We start from the raw sequence: 25707 nt of genomic DNA, 5'->3' as shown, positions 1-25707 counted from the left end.
ATTCATTGTATATTGTTTTGATGTAATTATCAGTAAATATTTTGAAAACAGCAGTATTGTAAATTGTTACTGAGAAAATTTTTAAAATTAGGAATTTATATTTTGAATGCTAATGAAGTTTTTAGACATCTTCAATTTTGTAGAAAGAAAACTGAGGAATTTAAAATAAATAATCATAGTACAAAATGCTAATTAACATGTTATGTAAAATGCTGTGTAAAAGTACTCCACTTAACATATTATAGTATAGAGAAAATGAATATAAAAAAATGCACATGACAATTTTATATTACAGCTTAATTTCAAAATTAATAGCCAGGGAGGTAGTATCAAATTTAACAGGAGCACTTTAGCATGGCTGTTTTCTTTTTATTTAGTTAGGTGTTCCAAAGCTTATTAACAAATGATGTGTCAGCTGGCCCAAAACCGGGGATTTTAGCCAAGAAAAGGTAAAATGTGAAACTTGATGGAAAAATGCTACAACTTATATGTCAAATATTTATCTCCGTGACTTACGTGTATAATAGCCAAGAATACCTAGCTACTGGATTTCACCCAGACGACTCGGGTTCAAATCCTGGCCCTGAAAATCTTTTTTGTTTTTAAAATTGAAATTTTGATTTGAAAAATAATTATTTTTTGTTAATACCACGTTTTTATTATTTATACGACACAATATAAAAAAGTCTGTATGTCTTTTATAGAATCGTAAACTTTGCATTTGATCATTAAGTATATATTCAGCTGACGCTTTTTTCTTACAATCATACAATCATTCATAAATAATTAATGATTTACCTATACTTTTTAATCTTCGGCGAAGAATATTTTTTTATTATTAACTAGCTGACCCGACAAACTTCGTATCGCCTTAGAACTAAAAAATAATGTTTAAAAGTTGTGACTTTTTTATATTGTGTCGTATAAATAATAAAAACGTGGTATTATAAAAAAATAATTATTTTTCAAATCAAAATGTCAATTTAAAAACAAAAAAGACTTTCAGGGCCAGGATTTGAACCCGAGTCATCTGCGTGAAGCCAGTAGCTAGGTAGTCTTGGCTATTAAGTATATAATATATGTATATAGCTATACACGTAAGTCACGAAGATAAATATTTGACATATAAGTTGTAGCGTTTTTCCATCAAGTTTCATATTTTACCTTTTCTTGCCTAAAATCCCCGGTTTTGGGCCAGCTGACACATCATTTGTTAATAAGCTTTGGAACACCTAACTAAATAAAAAGAAAACAGCCATGCTAAAATGCTCCGGTTAAATTTGACACTACCTCCCTGGCTATAATGATTAGTATTAATAAGTATAACAATAAGGGGAAAAACTCTTTACAAAATTAAATTATCAGAGAGAAAAATGACATTTTTTTATGTACAACCTGTCTGAAGTTTGGAGTAAGTTTAGTGCAATTGAGTCTCATTAGGGAGTTGAGATATTCATCTGTTAAGTGAGATCTCTACCGATTTTTAATAAAGTTCATTCTTGATAAAGCGGCTTCGCACACATAAGTTGAGCCAAACATAGTACACATTTTCATGGCCAAACATTTTCAAAATTGCCAAACACTAGGTATATTCTGAATTTATTGACAGTCCGCACAAAACTAGCTCACGGTCCGGATGCGGACCGTGGTCCGCTAATTGGTGACCCCTGTGCTAGAGGAATACGACAGACCGAATAATTTAGAAATGAAACAACAGCAAACAAGAACTAATAAAATATAAAAACCTAAATAAATTAAAATGTAATAAACAGTTTTAATTCAATCGCAGAGAGAATGTGCAGTCTTAAGGTCGCGGCAGATTATCATGCAGGAATCGTTTCCAGCACGTAGCGTTTAGTTTCCGAAAAATATTGATGTTAATGGTTTAAAATATGAACAATTCACACTGTCCGGAACGTATCATATCAGACACCTCTTTGTAAAATCAGGTTTTTCGGAGACTACGCTACGTGCTGGAAACGACTCGAGCATGATAATTTGCCGCGACCTTTAGAATAAAAACTAATAAAAACATTTTATAAAGTATCCTGAATATATATACGCTAAGTGGCGTTTAGACGCCGGGATAAATCGCAGTAATTTATTGTGACGATAAATTGCTGCGATTTATTTATTCTTTTAAAGCTGTTTAGACGCTGCGATAAATTGTTACGATTGATTATAAACAATAAATTGATGCAATCAGATACCAACTCCAATCCAATTCCGATAAATCGCTGCGATGTACCGTTTACACACAACGATAAATTGAAGCAACTCGATTGAAATCGATAAATTGCTGCGATTTATCGCTGTGTCTAAACGCTGCCAAGCGAAGATAAGGAGGACGAAGAAAAAGAGGCTTTTTATGAATACAGAAAATTATTTTAACTCATTATCAAAATGAGATATAAAGATAATAATGAGAGAATTAAATGCAAGAATTGGAAAAGAAGAAATATTTAAGCCAGTAATAGACAGTTTTAACAAAATTACCCACGATAACGGACTATGGCATTATTTTAATTTATTTAATTATATGATTAAATCAATTCAATTTAGTATTACGTGATTAAATCAATTCAATCTTTTTCTGCATGTAGGTAGAAAAGTATAAAAATAAAATATGTAATATTTTGGATATTATGATATACAGCCCTGCGTGCTCATCTGTCTAATGTTTTCCGACGTTTGACATTGAACTGTTAATATAAATACAGGTACAGTGGAACCTCGATAAGTCGGCCCCCGATAACCCGGAAGTCCGGCTAACCCGGACCGATTTTCATCAGACAAACATTTCAACAATAAAAATGTATGTATTATGTTAAAACATTTTATCTGTAGCCTCTTCTGGAATGTCTTAAAAATATCGAGTTTCATTGATAAAACTTCGCTTTGACCATAATAATATAATATTTGAGAGATAATGGGTATTTGTGTAATTTGAACTATACGATAGTAAAAATGACTCATGGCACACGGCGGCGGCAGAGCGACGTTCATTATATCGGGCTATCGCCTATCGCAAACAACAGGCCCTGTTCTTCCTTTATTTATTTCCAACTGTCTTTTAGAAAATTCTTTTTTAAACAATGGTCTTTTAAACAATGAAAGAGCCACTGTTCTTAAATGACATAACATCGTTCCGATGGCAGACGAAATTGACACAACCAAAACTGACTGAGTTTTTTTACCTAGAAATGAACAATACTCTATACTGTCTAAGTGTCTATAGTCTATACCAGGGGTGGGCAAATACTTTTAAGCGCGGGCCAAAATGAAATTTTCAAAATGTTTCCCGGGCCGGAGTACTATACCGCGTACGTACGCTGTGCACATGCGAATGTTTTTGGTAAAGTTTTGCCCTGCCCAAGAAATTTTTTGACAAAATACTTCTTCTTCTTTTTATATAGACATGACTCTGTCTGATTTTTCAATGTTCCTCCAGTAAGTTGTCGTTCCATAGTTTTCGTGGTCTTTGCACTGATCGTTTTTCTATTGGGGAACCGTCTCTCGTCGTCCTTATAGTGCTCTATTTATGGTCATTTGGCTTATGTGACCATTCCATTCTACTCTTCTGTTTCTTACCCGGTTATTCTCCCGGGATCTCCGTCGTATATCTATAATTCTAGCTCCGTCCCATAGTGTCTTGCCATCGACTTTTCGAAGGGCTTTCATCTCCGCTGTTTCGAGCAATCTTTTTGTCCTCTCTGTGTCATGTCCTGTTTTTGCCGCGTATGTCAATATTAGACTGACGACTGTTCTGTAAATTTTGCCTTTCATTTCTTTTGCGATAATTTTATTGGTACATATTGTGTCATTCAGGCAACCTGCGGCTCTGTTTGCTCTATTCACTTGATCTTATACTTCTGTTTCGTGTCTTCCGTTGCTAGATAGTGTGATGCCTAGGTATTTAAACTCCATCACTTGTTCTATTATCTGACCTTCCAGCTCCAATTTACATCTTATTGGATTTGCTGTTTTAACCATGCATTTTGTTTTTTTTTGGGAAAATTACCATGTTAAATTTTCTGGCGGTTATATTAAATTGGTGCAGCATACGCTGTAAATTATCTTCACTCTGAGAGATTAGCATTGCATCCTCTGCATTGCAGATTATTTTAAGTTGTTTTTCTCCCATTTTGTATCCTTTTTTAGTTCTTATTTTCTTATTGTTTTATCTATGATTAGGTTGAACAATAAGGGTACACATAATAATAACTCATAGAATCCCCCTGTCTTATCCCATTTCCAGCTTCAATTGGGTCAGTTAGTTAATCTTCTACTTTTAAAATAATATAATAAATGATGGTTTTGCTTGTTTATTTTTCAGATTCCCTTTAAAATGATGGTGGAGCTATTTTTCGATTCAGAGGTGTGCACGCTAACAAAAGCTACTGAAGACGCCCGAAATGGTAGAAACAGCCTGTCTAGCTGGTGTGCAACCCTCTGAATCGAAAACAAGCAAAACCATCATTTATTATTTTATTTCCTTTACTCGGTTTGAGTACTGAAAGTTCCTCTGCTGTCCTTTTCCTAGACGAAGAAGGCGGAATGTGATCGATTCCCTTTCGTTTTCTATATTCGTCGTCTGCTGTCTTATTAATTGAAAAAGTCGCAGATTAAGGATGTACACTTCGCGTCAAAAAAAACTGGTACACTTTTTTTCCCAATGTAAACCTGTGTTCAGACTGGACACAATGGCTCGTGAATCACGGCGTTGTTGCCAGCACAGATAATGGAATTGCACTAAATCTAAATACAAAAAATAACGTTCAAAAATCATGGTGGTGAATCGTAAAACGTGCCATAGGTAACTCAATGTAAAATTCTAAACTGTTAAATTCCTGCTTCACTAATCATTTTACAACAAAAATCATGAGAAGCTATTTGTATGGGATTAAAATCGGTATTAAAAACATAAGCTAAAATTGTTCTAGGATTTAAACACATTCCAACATTTTGAAAAATACCTACATTTGCCACAGTAGGCATGTGTGTAAAAGTTAGGCCTGGCCTACGTTATTATTTACCTTATTGTTCGCACACTATTGACTGAATAAAACATCTTTATTATTATTACTTTCTCCTCAACTGAGGCTATCTTATCAATTTTATTATTTTTTTAAACAAGAAATGATAAAATAAAAATTTTGACAGTTCAAATTGTCAATATTTATAATAACTTCACTGTGACGGAACGCAACCGATACACATTATGGTAATGTGTGTGGCCTAACTTTGGCGTATTTCTGTGAAAAATTCTTATTATATTTCTCATGATTCGAAAAAAAATGAATACATTTAATAAAACACATTGAACATTTTGACAGGCAACATTTTCCACCTATGTGCTTAATATTTCAGCAGTTTCGAATTTTATTGTAATACATAATATAAGTTTCACAATTGTTCACCGTAAAAGTTATTCATTTTGTATTAATTTCAAATTTTAATTTTTCCAGTGTGTTTTATTTATTAGTATCCCACAACTTTACGAGAAACCCTTCACATTTCTCGATTTTAAATTAAACATAATAATTTAATGTCATGTCTAGAGTTATTATCTGTCATTCATATCATATCTGTCATAAATTATAATAGAACACGAATTAATTTATGGGTACTTAATTGAGATGATGGAACATTACAAAATTAATAAGAGAATTTTTTAGGATGCATGTTTAAATAAATGTGACTGACTAATCGAGAATGCTCGATGTTGTTTTAATTTTTAGTAAACCTACTAAAAACTTGCTGTCTGCCGCACAGCCCTGCTTTTACCTGGTTTGATATAATATTTTAGTTGAACTGGCAACGTTGCCTAGAAATAAGAATGACATATGTGACAAGACCAATTTACACAACTAGAAAAAGACGATTTTCGGTTATAAGACTTGTACCAGTTTTTTTTGACGCGAAGTGTACCAGTAAGAACTTTCAACGCGAAAAGTCTCAGGTTTAAATTACTATTTACCATTTTAATTTTTATTAAATTGGTGGATTCTGCATCTCAGACTCTTCAATTTGTTCTTCTACTTTTACTTTTATTGTGGTAGATGTTTTAGATCGTTGACAAAAATATGTTAAAGCATTTGGACAAAGAAATTTTACTGTTTATAATAGATAATATTAACAATAAATTATCTTACTGGGGTGTGCATGCAAACAATTTGTGCCCAGTAAAATTTGTCACGTAATGTTTAAAGAAATATGGTCCATTGTATCATTCATAACAAGGATCCAGATAAAAAATGAAGATATTGAACAAGTGAATAAAAGGATTCTGCATTACAGAAGATCTAAATCCGAAATCTGAAATTCGATCAAGAATAGGGCAATCAAAAGCAGCCTTTTTGAATACGAGGAAATTTCTGAGTAGCCAAAGACTCAATCTGCAAATCCAATATCGGATGGTAAAATGTTATATCCACTCTATTCTTCTTTATGGTGCCGAATCTTGGATTGTTAATGTTGACTTAATGAGAAAGCTGAAGCTTTTGAGATGTGGCTTTTTAAGAGAATTTGAGAAAGAAATGGTGCTGCACAGAATGGGAAGGGACAGAGAACTTTTGACTTATCATTAAAAGAAGAAAGATATCATATTGGGGCACAGAAATGATAAGTATGAGTTGTTACAGCTGATTATAAAGGGTAAACCCAAAGGAAAAAGGGTTCCTGGTAGACGACAAATATGCTGGCTAAAACCAAAACAAACATCACTGTCTCGATGAGCGAGAGAAGTGATCGTTCAATTCTATGTAGTAAAGTAGGAATATACATAGTTACAACTGTTCGAAATTATAATACTCTCTATTATTTACATATTTCATTATTTATATGAACATTACTCACAATAATACTGTTAATTTCAACAAAATCGCATAAAAGAGATTAAAAAAATGCTTCTGGGATTTTTCAACGGGCCGGATAAAATAAGCGAAAGGGCCGGATGCGGCCCGCGGGCCGGCTTTTGCACACCCCTGGTCTATACTATACTCTATACAACTATATAGGTAAGTTAGATGTGTACTGTGCATATATATTTCATGTTATTTTAATTTATCTATAAGTATGTATACCATATTTTATTAATTTTTACCATGCTCTTCGGCTAACCCGGATTTTCGATAACCCAGATCGGCCGCGGTCCCGATTAATCCGAGTTATCGAGGTTCCACTGTACTTACACAAGAAGGAATCGAATCTAAGTAATGTTATTATCCGAAGTTTGTACATAATGTTAATGAAGATTTTTGCCTAAAATTAGTATTTTTAGTATTTATTTCTACGTGAAGGGCTAATTCATGTCTTCTCCATAATATAACAGTGAAATATGTATAGTGATTGAATAAACTAGTAAGTCAGATTAATTTGTTATTCATGCGGACCTCCTGAAGTGAATACAATCCGGCTATGGGACATCAATAGAATAATTTAACCTCAGACTTAAAGCCCTTAAAGATATTCATTAAAAGACAAAGACTAGTAAATTTAACAACAATAGAAAGACTATTTATTATAATACAAAGTTGGTAGTTACTTAAAGATATCCATATGGATTACTACCTAGCGCCAAATCGTAAATATAGCGCCAAATCAAATCGACCATGTGCTTATTCAAAATGAACATGAAAAAATGCTAACAGATAGATACAAATCTTACCCCTAAATTAACTTGGGCTACCTCCTTCCCTGGGAGACTTCGTAACAATTTCAGCAGATCCTGTGACGTATTCATGGAAGAATGAAAGTCTCGACTTAATTTTTCTCCTAACATAAATGCAAATTTTCTCGGATTGGCAATGTAACCAAAACTCATCAGCGGTGTACCGCTTTGAACTATGGCTGATCTGAAAAGTCCTAAAAAATATGTAAATGTATATTAAAAAAAGAGCAATGTAGGCAAGAATCATCAGCGGCGTACAGTTTTGGACTATACCTGATCCATAAAGACCTAAAAAATATTTATTAAACAACATAAGTTTTTTATTTGTTGACTTTCGGCTTATGTGCTCGTTCCATTCTAGTCATCTGTTTCTTACCCAGTTCTTAATGTAATGCTACCTTGCATCTTCGTCGTATCTTCTAGTTCTCTCCCATAGTGTATTACCATCAATTTTTTGAAGGTTTTTCATCTCTGCTGTTTTTTTAGCATTCTGTTTGTTTTCTCTCTGTCAGATTGTGTTTCTGCCGCGTATGTCATTATTGGCCTGATGACTGTTTTGTAAATTCTGCTTTTTATTTCTTCTCCGATATTTTCATTTTTCATACTGTTTCATTCTGGTAACCTGCGGCTCTGTTCCACTTGATCTTCCACTTCTGTTTCGAGCTTTATTTAAATTCCATCACTTGATCTATTATCAGACCCTCCTGCTCTAATAGATTTGCTGGTATAACCATGCATTTTGTCTTTTTTGGAGAAATGCACATGTTAAATTTTCTGGCGGTTATAATAAATTGGTGCAGCATACGTAGTAAATCATCTTCACTTTGAGATATTAGTATTGCATCGTCTGTATAGCTGATGATTTCAAATTGTTTTTCTCCCATTTGACATTCTATTTTAGTTATTATTTTTTTATTATTTTATCCGTAATCAGGTCGAATAATAGAAGACTCCTGGAATCATCCAGTCTTATCCCATTGCCAGCTGCAATTGTGTCAGTTAAGTTTTCTTCTAGCTTTACTTTTATTATGTTGCTCTGGTAGATATTTGTAATAATTTTAATTATTCCTAGAGGTATCTTTATTGCGTACAATAAATGGATAACGTCCTTTGATTTGACCCTGTCAAATGCCTCCTTAAGGGCTACGAAAAACTTTCAATATGTCAGTTTGTTGTATTATACTGATTTCACTTGAATCTACCTCATTACATTATAAATATAGCGTCGGTACATGATCTTCCAGACCTAAAACCTTGTTGTTTTTCTGCTAATGATATAATTTTAGTCAGTTTGTTTGTCATCACTTTGGTTGTTAATTTTAATGTTGTGTTTAATAAATTAATTCCTCTGTACCTAATTCTCTGGGTCCGATCTATCTCCCATTTTGAAGAGATGTATTAGGATGCTTGATATCCATTCTTCTGATATTCTGTTTTGTTCTATTATTTTTTAGATTAGAAACAAAATGTACACAGAAGGTAGACATCTTGTTAATATTTTAATATACGCTAGAAGGTTCATATAAAACTAATTCATAACCTAGAGATCTACCTGAACCTGAAATATTTTTACATACGCATACGAGCAACTAGGGCACTATAAAATGATAATAAAAGAAGCTGAATAGAAAGTGGTAAGATGTCACCTCAAATTTTAAAGAAAATTGAAGCTGCCCTTACTCACTAAAACTTATAAAAATCGAGCAAAAAAATTCTGAGATAGGTAATTGAAGCCTTGCATACTTAAAACTCACTCTGTATATTATATACAGTATGTCCCTGTAAGTTGTATCCATATGCAAAACTTTTTTATTATTAATTTCACGAAAAAAAGTTATTCTTTATAAAAAGCTCTGCATGGTCCAAAACCTAATATAAGATTTAACCATCAAATATCAAATTTGTTGAATATTATACGAGGTATGTCAAAAAGTTTGAATTTCACTCAAGAGTAAAGTAGCTTTATTTTTCGTAATATTGGAAATTGCTATTATGAAAAGTTGTTTGGAATTAAAAACTATATTCTAATATGCAATTACACCCTTCTAATTGAAAAAACATTTTTTTTGAGAAATCATGGATAACTATTATTATTTTTCAGTTATTTCAATTCTGATAAATCTTTTATTATTAATTTTACAAAAAAAGTGATTCTTAATAAAAAGTTCTGGATGGTCTAAAACTTAAAATACAACCATCTTATATCAAATTTTATGAATTTTATACGAGGTATGTCAAAAAAGATAAATTTAGATCAAAAGTAAAGTACCTTTATAGTTCAGAATATTTCAATTAGAAGGATGTAATTACATACTGAAACATAATTTTTAATTTTAAATAACTTTTCATAATAACAATTTTCGATATTGTGAAAAATAAACGTATTTTACTCTTGAGCGAAATTCATATTTTTTGACATACCTCGTATAAAATTGATAAAATTTGACAAAAGATGGTTGTATTTTAGATTTTAGACCATGGAGAACTTTTTATTAAGAATCACGTTTTTTCGTAAAATTAATAATAAAAGAGATCTGAATTAAAATAACTGACAATAATGTTAGTTATCCATAATTTTTCAAAAAAAAAAAAATTCAATTAGAAGGATGTAATTGCATACTAGAATACAGTTTCTAATTCCAAACAACTTTTCATAATAGCAATTTTCAATATTGTGAAAAATAAAGCTACTATTTATTCTTGAGTTAAATTCAAACTTTTTGACATACCTCGTATAATATTCAAAAAATTTGATATCTGATGGTTAACTCTTAGGTTTTGGACCATGCAGAGCTTTTTAAAAAGAATAACTTTTTTTCGTAAAATTAAAAATAAAAAAGTTTTCCATATGGATACAACTTACAGGGACATACTGTATAATCTATCTTAATCATAGGACAGATTATTTTTAAAATAATCTATTTTGTAATTCACACTTTGAAGGTTACTTTACCTTTTGATTTTTTACTAAGTAGGTGATATCCAGTAAGTATTGCTCCTGCACTGTGACCTCCCAAAGTTACTTTTGTAGGATCTCCACCAAACAGTTCAATATTTTTATTTACCCATTTAAGAACCATTAACTGATCTTTAAGGCCCAAGTTTGCAGGGAAAACATTATCTTCCGTTGATAAAAATCCTATAATAAAGACAAAATACAAAAGTAACTAAATTTCCTTCTGTGCCTAATTATAAGGTCTGTATAAGATATAAGACAAATACGTGGTTTAAATTACATCCTCGCAGATTATACACTTGGACTTCACCACAACACAATGAAAACAGAATAATCCGTAACCAACTAGATTACATATTGGTCAACAATAGTGATGAGCGAGACTGGTCTTGGTCTTGCGGTCTTGGTCTTAGTCTTGGTCTTGCAGCAAGACCAAGACCGCCTTTTGGTTTGCAAGACCAAGACCAAGACCAAGACCAAGACCAGGTATTCAAGACCAAGACCAAGACCGAACCTTGCAAGACTACGCAAGACCAAGACCAACCTGCAAGACTCTTGCACTTTTTTGCGAAATTGGTTTTTATTATCTAACTTTATTTTTTTAGTTCAATAATATATACTGTCTCTCTCTCCTGTCGTTTCCCCATTACTGAGGATCGTGATTTCTTCCAATATTCCTAACAATGTTTCTCCATTGGTCTCTATCTTCAGCTGCTCTAAGAGCTGCGCAGAATGAGTTTCCAGCTGAATGCTTTATTTGGTCAGACCATCTAGTTGGTGATCGTCCTCTTGATCTTCTCCCCGGAACGTTTCCAGAAACAATTAATCTCTCCAAACTGTCGTCACCTCTGCGAACTACGTGACCAAAGAATTGCAGAATTCGTTGCAGACATATTGTGGACAGCCTTTTTTTAATATTGAGTTGGTTTAGAATGGAAACGTTTGTCCTATGAGCTGTCCAAGGTATGCGCAGCATTCTTCTCCAGCACCACATCTCAAAGGCATCAATTTTTTGGCGCTCGCATGCGCGAATAGTCCAAGTCTCTGCTCCGTATAGAAATATTGAGAATACAAGGGCATTCACCAGTCTCATCTTGATATTTTGAGAGATAGATCTGTCTTTCCAAACTTTAGTTAGGCGACTCATCGCATTTTTTGCCATACCAATACGTCTCCGAACTTCTGCTTCACAGTTACCATCGTTAGTTATACTAGACCCGAGATAGACAAAGGTGTTTACTATCTGGTATTCCTGTAATATGTTAGTCAGTTGAATAGTGTCAAATCTGTCGACCACCATTATTTTTGTCTTAGCTTTATTGATTTTCAGACCAACTCTATTGCTTTCGTACTCAACTCTTCGCAGAAGATCAAACATTTCTTGCTCATTTGCTGCTATAAGTGTAGAGTCATCAGCAAATCTTAAATTGGAGATTTTCTTACCAGCTACTGTTACTCCACCGGCCCATCCTTCTAAAACCATCATCATGACATGTTCACCATAAATGTTAAATAAGTCAGGTGACAACACGCATCCTTGTCTAACACCTCTCTCGGTCTTGAATTGGTTTGAGAACTTCTGATCTAGTCGTACTGTCGCTATATTAGACTGGTATAGATTTTTAATAAGTGTCACCAGGTGCATTGGTGCGCCCATTTCTATTAAAATTGACCACAGATTTATCCAGCTTACACAATCAAATGCCTTTTGGTAGTCAACGAAGCATATAATCATAGGTACTTGAAATTCTCTAGACTTTTCAATGAGTTGTCTCAGGTTCAGGATTTGTTCCCTTGTACCTTTACCCTTTACAAACCCCGCTTGTTCCTGAGGTATTTGGTAATGTAGATAGGTTTTTAATCTGTTTTTGATGATATGCAACAAGATTTTACTAGCATGTGTTATTAGTGACAGTGTGCGGTAGTTTTCACATCTGGTAGTAGTTCCTTTTTTGTGTAGTGGGATATAAATTGAGGTACACCAATCAGATGGCCATTTTCCTGAATTCCAAACAGCGACACAGATAGAATGGATGATATGTAATCCTTTGTCACCTAGTAACTGTAGTATTTCACATGGTATTGAATCAATGCCTGGGGATTTATTTCCCTTTAGTGATTTAATTGCATCTTTGACTTCAGCGAGTAAGACAGTAGGTTCTCTAGGGTAGTCAGAAGGCCACTGATTTTCTGCTGATACCTCGTTATTTTTATATAGCTCGCCACAGTAGTTTCGCCATGTTTCCAATATTTCATCAGTATCGGTCTTTAAATTACCTTCCTTATCTATTACAGACCACGTTTGAGGTTTAAACTCTCTGGTAAGGAGTTTGATCTTCTGGAATAAGTCACTCGGTTCATTTCGACAGCCATGTTCCTCTATCTCTCTGCATATTTGAGAGATGTAATCAGCTTTATCTTTGCGGCACTGTTTTCTGATTTCTCTCGATAACGCTCTGTATTCATCGTTTGTTCCGTATCTAGTTTTATGTGCTTTTCTGCGTTGAATCACAGTCCACGTATTATCGGATATCCATGGCTTACGGCCAGTGGAAACCGCTGCCTCACAGTCTTTTGCAGCCTCGATTACCTTATCTTTGAGATAGATCCAAGTGTTCTCAGGGTCATTATCTACTTGGTCTAAAGAAAGAGCATCTTCTAGGTTTTGTCGGAAGTCATTGATTTTTGATGGACTTAGAAACATGACTTTTCTCTGGGGTCTTCTTTTGGGGACTTTAAAACGAAGTCGAACGTTCAATACCAAGAGTTGATGATCGCTTCCACAGTCTGCGCCAGGATATGTTTTACAGTTGATGGACGACGATTTCCATCTTGATCTTATTAGGATGTAGTCTATTTGATTCCTTGTTCGTCCATCTGGGCTGCGCCATGTGTATAATCTCCGTGGATGATATTGATATAATGTGTTTGTAATTGTAAGATGTTGTTCTACACAGAACTCCACTAGACGGTCACCATTCTCATTTCTCTGTCCTAGTCCATTTTTGCCCAGCACTCCTTCAATATTTTCATTAGATGACCCCACTTTGGCGTTAAAATCTCCTAAAATTATGACGAGTTCACGATTCGGAATAGCGCGAACAGTTTCTTCTAAACAACCATAGAACCTGTTGATGTCTTCTTCTTGTGCAGCTGTTGTAGGAGCGTATACCTGGACAAGGTGTAGGGTATTGGTGGATATTCTCATTTTAAGGGATATTATCCTGTCATCAATAGTATTATATCCAATTACGCAGTTGTTAAGTTTAGAGGGTACAATTATTGCGACTCCATTTGTACTTTTGTTATCTGGGCCTGAAAAATAGACGACGTTGCCAGCAGTTGTTTTAAAATGCCCTTTTCTTCTCCAGTGAGCTTCTGAGAGTCCCAGTACCGAAAGATTGTGGTCTGCCATTTCTTTTTCAATTATGTGTAACTTTCCAGGATTTTGGATCAGTCCCTGGACGTTCCATGTACCAATTCGCTGACATTTTCATATATACTGACATTGTAATAAATCTTAAACAATATCGAATTTTTAAAATACATAATATTTTAAGCTAAAAATCAACAATTTTGATTATATACTTTGATCGGTAGTAAAACAGATTAAGGGGAATTGGTTTTAACATTCCTCTTCTAACTTTTATAGCGTTATCTTATAATTTTACAACAGTAATTACAGGGTATTTAACGTAAGCAGGCCACTCAAATAACAAAAAAAGCAATCTAACGTCAAAAAAAGGGGAGCACAATCGAATTTAAAAAAAAATGCTTCATATTAGACTGTCATATAAAAACACATTTTATGAAAAGAATACTGATGACGTTGTTTCTGTAGTATCCAAAAATGACATTTAAAAAACCGTATATGTAGAAACAGAAATAAAATTATTTCTATGGCAATTCAACAGTTTCCAGTATAATAGATTTTTCGCCATATTTGTTTCTAATTGCAACTTAAAAGCTAAAAATAATGAAATTTTTTTGAGCGATACTGGGTTCTTCGGAAAATTATGTTCTTTAATTTTTCTATTTTTAGTTATTCTCTATTATGAACAGTTTCCGATATCGAGCTTTTTGTCACACTATTCAGCCACCCTGTATATGTAGAATGTTTACTAAGTATGTATACAAACTTTATAGGTTAAACGTTCATATGAACTGAAAATAATTTTTTTTTAATGAGAAATCAGTGTTCACCTTCGATGCATCATTTCAATAGGAATTTTACATCTGGTTCAAATTGAAGGTTTTTTTAATTTGTTCTCCACATAAAAAACACAGTTTTGCTTTTGCCTTGTATATAAGTATGTATAATTAAATAAAGCGCGTATTTGCTCTAAATAAAATAAAATGTAACCAATCTAATAACTTTTTCTTTTTTCTTCTTTTTTTCACTTTTTTTTTCTTTTATATCATATGCTATTTAATGTATCATCATCAATGTCTATTAAGCTAGAAAGACCATTTCATAAGGGAGCCATGAGACACACCCCATATTTTTTTGCTATTTTATTGCTAATTTATTACGCAAATTAAAAATTTATTGCTTCATCCCCTTCAGAGAAACAGGTGGCCATTCCAGCTTAATATTAAGCTAGAAAGGCCAACATTCATATATCCGGAACGAAAGTAGATAGAGAGTTGCTTCCGGTGGCTTATTTTATTGCTAATTAATTGCTAATTTACTACGCAAAACAAAAATTTATTGCTTCATCCCCTTCAGAGAAACAGGTGGCCATTCCAGCTTAATATTAAGCTAGAAAGGCCAACATTCATATATCCGGAACGAAAGTAGATAGAGAGTTGCTTCCAGTGGCCTATTTTATTGCTAATTAATTGCTGAAAGATTGAGTTTACAAGAATTTACAAACTCACCCCCTTCAACCCCTACCGATATCATCATTCCCCGGAATCCACAAAAAGTGAAAATAACCAGTTTAAAGAGCTAAAACCAAGTACGTATTTTTTGCTTATTCATTGCTACAGGTCTAAGCCAAAAATGAATTTTTTGCTTCCTCCCCTAACGAGCCACAATGGCTACTGCGGTTTAATACTTAAGGCTACAATACTCAACATTCCTATTTCAGGAAAGAAAGCAGATAGAGGGTCGATTCTGGCGGCATATTTAATTTTTAATTAATTGCTGAAAGATGGGGTATACCAGAATTTACAAACTCACCCCCTCCAACCCCTACCGTTATCATCGTTCCACGGATTTCACAAAGAGTGAAAATAATCAGTTTAAAAATTTAAAACCAAGTGGGTATTTTTTTCTAATTAACAGCTGCAGGTCTACGTCAAAAACCAATTTTTTTCTTCATCCCCTAACGAGAAACAATGGCTACTGCGGTTTAATCATTATGCTACAATACCCAACACTCCTATTTCAGGAACGAAAACAGATAGAGGGTCGTTTCCAGCGGCATATTTTATTGCTAATTAATTTCTGAAAGATATGGTATACAACAATTTGCAAACACACCCCCTCCAACCCCCACCGTTGTTCTCATTCCCCGGATTTCACAGAAAGTCAAAATTACTAGTTTAAAAACCTATGACCAAGTGGGTATTTTTTTCCTAAGCAACTGCTGCAGGTCTATACACCAAAAACGATTTTATTGCTTCATCCCCTAACGAGCAACAATGGCTACTGCGGTTGAACACTTAAACTACAACATCCAATTATCCTGTTTCAGTAACGAAAACAGATAGAGCGTCGCTTCCGGCGGCCTATTTTATTACTAATTAATTGCTTATTTATTACGCAAATTACAAATTTATAGCTTCAACCCCTTCAGAGAAACAGGTGGCTATTCTAGCTTAATATTAAGCTAGAAGAGCCAACATTCATATTTCTGGAAAGAAAGTAGATAGAAAGTAGCTTTCGGCGGTATATTTTATTGCTAATTAATTGCTGAAAGATTGGGTATACCAGAATTTACAAACTCATCCCCTCCAACCCCTACCATTATTATCGCTCAACGGATTTCACAGAAAGTGACAATTATCAGTTTAAAAATCTAAGACCAAGGGGGTATTTTTTTCCTAAGCAACTGCTGCAGGTCTACGCCAAATTCGATTTTATCGCTTCATCCCCTAACCAGTAAAAACGGCTACTGCGGTTGAATACTTAAGCTGCAACACTCAATTCTCCTATTTCAGTAACGAAAGTAGATAGAGGGTCGCTTCCAGCGGCATATTTTATTGCTAATTAATTTCTGAAAGATATGGTATACAACAATTTAAAAACTCACCCCCTCCAACCCCCACCGTTATCATCATTCCCCGGATTTCACAGAAAGTCAAAATTACTAGTTTAAAAACCTATGACCAAGTGGGTATTTTTTTCCTAAGCAACTGCTGCAGGTCTACGCCAAAAACGATTGTATTGCTTCATCCCCTAACGAGGAACAATGGCTACTGCGGTTGAATACTTAAACTACAACACTCAATTCTCCTGTTTCTGCTTCAATTTCCAGTTATTGCTAATTAATTGCTTGTTTATTACGCAAATTACAAATTTATAGCTTCAACCCCTTCGGAGAAACAGGTGGCTATTCTAGCTTAATATTAAGCTGGAATAGCCACCTGTTTCTCTGAAGGGGTTGAAGCTATAAATTTGTAATTTGCGTAATAAATAAGCAATTAGTTAGCAATAAAATAGGCCGCCGGAAGCGACGCTCTATCTGCTTTCGTTACTGAAACAGGAGAATTGAGTGTTGTAGTTTAAGTATTTAACCGCAGTATCCATTGTTGCTCGATAAGGGATGAAGCAATACAATCGTTTTTGGCGTAGACCTGCAGCAGTTGCTTAGGAAAAAAATACCCACTTGGTCATAGGTTTTTAAACTAGTAATTTTGACTTTCTGTGAAATCTGGGGAATGATGACAACGGTGGGGGTTGGAGGGGGTGAGTTTGCAAATTGTTGTATACCATATCTTTCAGAAATTAATTAGCAATAAAATATGCCGCTGGAAACGACCCTCTATCTGCTTTCGTTCTTGAAATAGGAGTGTTGGGTATTGTAGCTTAAGAATTAAACCGCAGTAGCCATTGTTTCTCGTTAGGGGATGAAGCAAAAAATTGGTTTTTGGCGTAGACCTGCAGCCGTTAATTAGAAAAAAATACCCACTTGGTTTTAAGTTTTTAAACTGATTATTTTCACGCTTTGTGAAATCCGTGAAACGATGATAACGGTAGGGGTTGGAGGGGGTGAGTTTGTATATACTGGTATAACCCATCTTTCAGCAATTAATTAAAAATTAAATATGCCGCCAGAAGCGACCCTCTATCTACTTTCTTTCCTGAAATAGGAGTGTTGAGTATTGCAGCCTTAAGTATTAAACCGCTGCAGCCATTGTGGCTCGTTAGGGGAGGAAGCAAAACATTCATTTTTGGCTTAGACATGTAGTAATTAATGAGCAAAAAATACGTACTTGGTTTTAGCTCTTTAAACTGGTTATTTTCACTTTTTGTGGATTCCGGGGAATGATGATAACGGTAGGGGTTGAAGGGGGTGAGTTTGTAAATTCTTGTAAACTCAATCTTTCAGCAATTAATTAGCAATAAAATATGCCGCCGGAAGCTACCCTATATCTACTTTCGTTCCGGAAATATGAATGTTGGCTATTCTAACTTAATATTAAGCTGAAATGGCCACCTGTTTCTCTGAAGGGGTTGAAGCAATAAATTTTTGTTTTGCGTAATAAATTAGCAATTAATTAGTAATAAAATAGGCCACTGGAAGAAACTCTCTATCTACTTTCGTTCCGGATATATGAATGTTGGCCTTTCTAGCTTAATATTAAGCTGGAATGGCCGCCTGTTTTTCTGAAGGGGATGAAGCAATAAATTTTTGTTTTACGTAATAAATTAGCAATTAATTAGCAATAAAATAGGCCACCGGAAGCAACTCTCTATCTACTTTCGTTCCGGATATATGAATGTTGGATTCCATGGCTTAATATTAAGCTGGAATGGCCACCTGTTTCTCTGAAGGGAATGAAGCAATAAATTTTTGTTTTGCGTAATAAATTAGCAATTAATTAGCAATAAAATAGGCCGCCGGAAGCAACTCTCTATCTACTTTCGTTCCGGATATATGAATGTTGGCCTTTCTAACTTAATATTAAGCTGGAATGGCCACCAGTTTCTCTGAAGGGGATGAAGCAATAAATTTTTGTTTTGCGTAATAAATTAGCAATTAATTAGCAATAAAATAGGCCGCCGGAAGCAACTCTCTATCTACTTTCGTTCCGGATATATGAATGTTGGCCTTTCTAGCTTAATATTAAGCTGGAATGGCCACCTGTTTCTCTGAAGGGGATGAAGCAATAAATTTTTAATTTGCGTAATAAATTAGCAATAAAATAGCAAAAAAATATGGGGTGTGTCTCATGGCTCCCGTATGAAATGGTCTTTCTAGCTTAATAGACATTAAAAAGCAGGTTGTGTCTCAATTCAACTTAAAATTGAAATTTGAAAATAAACCTTTATATTTGAAACATACTTTTTAAAGAAATAATTAGGTGAATGTATAATGTTAAAATTGGTATCCGTTTGAAACTACATTCTACATTATTTTAAAATTTTAAAGCATATAGTTCATTCTTCACATCTTTATTTGTTTCAATGTACATTTTATTCGAAATTGTTTGGTTCAAATTATTACTACCAAAAAAGCAAGACCAGCAAGACTCTTGCAGCAAGACCAAGACCAAGAACAAGACCGGCTAGTGCAAGACCAAGACCAAGACCAAGACTGCCTTTTAGCTGCAAGACCAAGACCAAGACCAAGCTTGCAAGAACAAGACCAAGACCAAGACTAGCCTGGTCTTGGTCTTGTTTTTGATTTGCTCATCACTAGTCAACAAAAGATATCACAACGCTATCATCAGTGCAAAAACATATCCTGGAGCTGACATCAATTCCGATCATAAGGATCATAATCCTGTTGTTGTAAAAGTGCGCGCAAGATGGAAACTAATAAAGAAACAAAAACTTCAACACAAACTAGACATCCGATTATAGAAAAACGACACCATCCAATACACAGTAAATCAAGAATTAAATAAAAATTTAGGAAATATTGACCACCACAGAATTATCGAGTCCGATGACATAAACGTTCTTCGGAAAACTATTAAAGAACAAATGAACAATGCAATAGAAAAACATCTAAAATTATCACCCAGAAATAACAAACAGGAATGGATGACAGATGAGATTTTACAATTAATGGACAAACGAAGAGAATCTAAAGGAAAATATGACCAGGATGGAGAATATAAAAGACTAAATAGAATAATTCGAAAAAAAAAATAACGGCAGCAAAAAAGAAGTGGCTGAAAACAAAATGCGCCGAAATAGAAGAACTGCAACAAAGGCACGATTTTTTTAATTTACATAAAAAGGTAAAAGAGTTTACATCAACCACCAAGCGAACAACTGTTCACACCATGCTGAACACGGATGGCAAACTGCTAGAATCAACGGAAGATAAACTGAAAGAATGAGAAAACTATATTAAAATTCTTTTTCATGACATAAGAGAAGAACCAAAATTGGAAAATTACAACGAAGGACCAGCAATTCTGAAATCCGAAATTCTAAATGCAATTAATCAACTCAAAACAAATAAAAGCCCAGGTCCAGATGGAATTTACCCAGAAACGTTGAAACTAATCAGCGAAGAAAATATCGAAATATTTGTCCTTTTATTCAATCGCATTTATAATACAGGTAAAATACCCCAATAATCAGCTAAGTACTTTCAACACATAACGTGCCATCATCAGAGCCTCGTCTATTATAAATCCTTCATTGAAGAGCAATTGTTAAAAATCAGATGAAAAATCATGGATACTGGGCAAAAGCAACAGATATCGGGCATAAAACCCTTAAAATTAACAGTTTTTCACATCTAAATTCTCTTTTAGTTTTAAAATTACAACATGGCTGCGTCAAACCATTGTGAGTTCAATTTCTTTGAGAACATACACCTGTTTGCCGGTTTGACCTATTTAGAAGTGAGTACAAGTCATACAGTCAGTTTTAATTTAAAATACCCCCAGACTGGCTAGAGTCAATATTCATTCCACTACAGAAAAAGCCAAACCCACAACACTGCAATAAGATCCGTTTGATAAGCCTTATGAGTCATGCAGTAAAAGTCCTATTAAAAGTCGTACATAATCGTATCTATAAAAAGTGCGAAAGAATCATCGGAGACGATCAGTTTGGATTCAGAGGCCGGCATGGGAACGAGAGAAGCCCTCTTCAATTTACTAGTTCTCGCGCAAAAATGTCTCATGAGTCGCTTCTGGCGAGTCATGAGGGCCTTCACATTTTACTCTCTTTCAACTTGTCTTGAGTAAAATTTCTTTAATCTTTCCTATCGGCCTCACTTGGCCAATTCTTACTTTTTCCGACCCCGAATGGCTATTAGGTTTCCGAGGGCAGACGGGTCACTATTTTTTACTTCTATCACTCTATCAATACTTCTCACCGAATGATTGCCGGTATAAGCAATCCCCCACTTACTGACCAACGGCTTCGGGCGGATGAGTTGGTGAGTGGTAGGGCACTCTGTTGTCCTGAGACCGAGAAATCGGTCTCAAAGGCGGAGGAACCAGGAAATGGTCAACGGCATCAGGATGTAGAAGGCCAGGAGAAACCACTACATTAAAGATCCTTGTGGATATCTCTAGTACAGCTTCCCATGACAGATAAGGAAACTATACATACATTTAATGATCATGGACTTCGGAATCCAAGATCCGGCAGGGGAGGAAGATCACAACGAGACCACGGGCCTCTCAGGTCGTCAACACACGAAAACCCCGTGTCGTGGAAATCCACAAGATAGCTACGTGGAACGTAACAACTATGTTTGAAGGTGCAAAATTACAAAATATTCAGCTAGAAATGGCCAGACTAGACATTCCTGTCCTAGGTATATGCGAGACGAAATGGCTAGGGTCAAACATATTTGAGAGTAATGGATACATTGTATACCACTCGGGAAAGGCAGAAGGACCCAGACGTAACGGAGTCGCAATCATTTTCAAAGAAGAAATTCGTAACTGTATCCGAAATTTCGTCCCCTTCAATGATCGTATCATGATGATTCAGCTGCAAAATAAACTGCTGAATATTAATATAATACAAGTCTATGCACCAACAGCTGACAAACCAGATGAAGAAATTGAGCAATTCTACAGCGAAATTAAACAAATTCTCCGAAGCACAAAAAAACATGAAGCTACAATTATTATGGGAGACTTCAACTCAAAAGTTGGTGCCGAAATCACACAAGATATAACCGGAAAGTATGGACTTGGAGAAAGGAACGAAAGAGTGCAAAGACTAATACAGTTCTGCCAAGAAGAGAAATGCATTATAGCAAATACTTTGTTTCAGCAACCTAAAAGACGACTATATACCTGGAAATCTCCAGCTGATCAAGAGGGAAAGATAGTCAGAAATCAAATTGACTACATTATCATTAATAGAAGGTTTAGAAACAGTATTACATCTGCAAAGACATACCCAAGTGCAGACGCAGCAACTAACCATAATCTGCTCTGTGCTGGATTCAAACTAAAACTAAAAAGAATAAAAGCCCCCACAACGCAGAAGAAAACTAATACTCGACTCCTAAGAAATGCCGTAATAGCAGATGAGTTCGGAAATAAGATAAATCGTGAGATTAAAAAACAGTTAAAAAGATCTGAACAAGAAAATATCGGTCAAAATCTAGATATCATGAATTCCGCCATGGTCACCATAGCAAACGAAGTTTTGAAACCAGAAAAAGACCCAATAAAGATAAAGGATTGGATGACCGATAAAATACTAGACCTTATTCAACAAAGAAGAAATTGGAAAAACAAAGACGAGATTCGGTATAGAAAGATATATCGACAAATAAGATAAGAGGTTAAGCGAGCAAAAGAGGACTGGATGGAACAAAGATGTCGTGAAATGGAAGAACTACAAATAAAACATGACGAGTTTAATATACATAAAAAGCTTAAAGAAATTACCTACACTCAGAGAAAAAGAACTCCTCACTTTATGAGAAACTCCAAAGGTAACATAATTCTCGACTTGGATGAAAAAAAGGAAGAATGGACTAACTATATAAAAGAGCTCTTCCTAGATACGAGGCCACCACTTAACACCACAAAGTATACGAATACTGGTCCTAGTATTTTAAAAGCGGAAGTAGAGAAAGCCATCAAACAGAGCAAAAATGGGAAATCTCCAGGCCCTGATCAAATACCATCAGACTGGCTCAATCTTCTGGATGACGATAATGTCTCACAATTAACAAACATTTATAACCATATATACGAGACTGGAATGATACCACAGATATGGTTGGAGTCTACATTTATTCCACTCCCAAAAAAACCTCATACATCATCATGTAAAGACTTTAGACTAATTAGTCTCACGAGCCACTCTCTCAAGCTACTTCTTAAGATAATTCTTAATAGAATCAAGCAGAGATGTGAAGAGACAATGGGAAACAAACAATTCGGTTTCAGAGAAGGATTGGGAATAAGGGAAGCTTTGTTCTCAATGTTAACATTACTTCAACGATCATGGGAAGTACAGAAACCAATTTACGTCTGCTTTATAGATTTTGAGAAGGCGTTTGATAGAGTTCAACATGATAGGTTGTTTGAATATCTAGAAATGATTGGAATAGATGATAAAGATCTGAGACTTTTACAACATCTATATTGGAATCAAGAAGCTTCTATTCTGGTAGACGGCAAAGAAACAGACAAAATTTGCATTCAAAGAGGTGTCAGACAGGGTTGTGTGTTATCCCCAACTTTGTTTAACGTATACTCAGAAATAATTTTTAATGAAGCCTTGGAAGGACAATGTGGAGTTCGAATCGGGGGAGAAACTATTAACAACATCAGATATGCAGACGACACTGCGATCATGGCTGAAAATATCGAAGATCTTCAATTCCTTACTGATCGAGTCACTAGAGAATGCTCCAATAACGGACTTAACATAAATGCAACAAAGACAAAGTTACTTGTGGTTAGTAAACAAGACGTCGGCCCTATGTAACTAATTGTCAGTGATGAATCAATAACAAAAGTTAACCATTTTAAATACCTAGGATGTTGGATAAACGAGACACTAAATCCGGATGAAGAAATTAAAACTCGTATAGATATTGCAAGAGGAGCATTTATGAAACTTAGATCTATTCTGAGCAACTCTCAGCTGAATTTACAACTAGGAATCAAGTTCCTAAAATGTTATGTGTATCCTGTATTACTATATGGATGTGAAACCTGGATCATGAAGGTTAACATGATGAACAAATTAGAAGCCTTTGAGATGTGGTCGTATCGTAGAATGCTCAGAATATCTTGGGTTCAACGCATTTCAAACAGAGAAGTCTTAAACAGAGTAGGTCAAGGCGAAAGTGACTTAATGAAGATGATAAAAAAGAGAAAACTTGAATATCTGGGGCATATAATGAGAGGTAGCAGATACAGGATGCTGCAGTTAATACTCAATGGAAAGATCGACGGAAAAAGAGGAATTGGTCGAAAGAAATATTCATGGCTCCGAAACCTTCGTCAATGGACTGGCTTATCAGCAGATCAATTGTTACATGCCGCACAAGATCGAGAACGATATCGGCAAATTGTTATGGAAGCTACCCACGCCTAAAAATTTGGGCACGGTACTTAAAGAAGAAGAAGCGCAAAAATGCTACGATCAACAGAAAGATAGATATATTTATATGCTTTATAGACTTCGAAAAAGCATTTGATAGAGTGAGACACGACCTAATATTAGAACGTTTGCAAAAAGTCGGTTTAAATGGAAAAGACATTAATTTACTAAAGAACTTGTACTGCAACCAAAACGCCAGAGTTCGGATTGAAGGTTCCACATCCGCAGAAGTAGAAATTGGGAGGGGAGTTAGACAAGGATGTGTACTGTCGCCTCTGCTGTTTAATCTTTACTCCGAGTTTCTATTTAAAGAGGCACTGGAGGACTCCAAGGATGGAGTCAAGGTGAATGGCGTAAATATCAACAGCATCAGATACGCTGATGATACGGTGTTGATTGCGGATTCCGACTTGGGATACAACGACCCATCGACAAGACCAACTCGACCTGTGAGCAATTTGGTATGAAAATAAACATTAAAAAAACCAAAGTGATGTCAATCCGATAAAACCAAAACGTACCTCAACCTTGCACAATAAATGGGCACATTTTAGAACAAGTCAATAGATTTAAGTACTTGGGATGTTGGATCGATAGCAGCCTAAGCGGAGAACACATCTAAGCGACCACGATCGCGATGGCGATCTCGGTTTCTGTAGACAGCGAACACATCGGCGCGATAGCGACCTGCGATTTCATTAGTATAAAATTATTCAATAATACAGTTGGAAATATATTATAGTACATACAATGTGCGATTTACAAGAAGAAGAAGCATTGCTTGTTGCAGTATTGTTGGATGGAGAAAGGCAATTCAATCAAATTCGAAGGTATGTAACATAATCAATTCCGAAAAAGAAAGAAATTTAATTAAAGGTATAGGGCTTTTCAACGATTCTCATTTGTTTCGAGCTTCTATCATATGTCGTATATTAATATTATACACGGATTATACGTCATATGACAGAAGCTAGAAACAAATGAGAATCGTTGAAAAGTCCTATCCGAGGGCGTTCTATTTTTTCCCTTTAAATATGCAGTTATTTAGGTAGATTATTTTGCAGAAAAAGAAGAGATGTTTGGGTATATGATATTAACCTGAAGCGGAAGCAACAAGGAGAATTTCATAAATTGTACCTGGAACTTCGCAGAGATGAGAACCGTTTCTATACATATTACAAAATTAATTTTTAAAGTTTTAATGAAATTTTAGATCTGATAAAAAATGACATCACCAAACAACAAACAAATTTTAGGGAACCAGTTGATGCCACAGAACGACTAGCTGTTACTTTAAGGAACTACAAAATTCTGCATGCTTTTTCGTTGCAAATCAATGTTATAGAGAGTATC

General features: G+C 34.8%; 1 protein-coding gene across 2 annotated transcripts in view; it reads right to left on the bottom strand.

The window, feature by feature from the left end:
* Positions 1 to 25707, bottom strand: part of LOC114335365 (esterase E4) — a 110887-nt gene that overhangs the window by 60532 nt on the left and 24648 nt on the right. For both annotated transcript variants that reach the window (XM_028285594.2, XM_028285593.2), the window contains exons 5-6: positions 10626 to 10811; positions 7670 to 7866 (exon numbers count right to left, since the gene is read on the bottom strand). In XM_028285594.2, coding sequence (XP_028141395.2) covers positions 7670 to 7866; positions 10626 to 10811 — 383 coding nt within the window. The remainder of the gene's footprint in view (positions 1 to 7669; positions 7867 to 10625; positions 10812 to 25707) is intronic.

This window comes from Diabrotica virgifera, chromosome 1 (genome assembly GCF_917563875.1).
Source record: "Diabrotica virgifera virgifera chromosome 1, PGI_DIABVI_V3a".
In the NCBI taxonomy this organism is placed as follows: domain Eukaryota; kingdom Metazoa; phylum Arthropoda; class Insecta; order Coleoptera; family Chrysomelidae; genus Diabrotica; species Diabrotica virgifera.
This window is presented reverse-complemented; position numbering and strand designations above follow the sequence as displayed.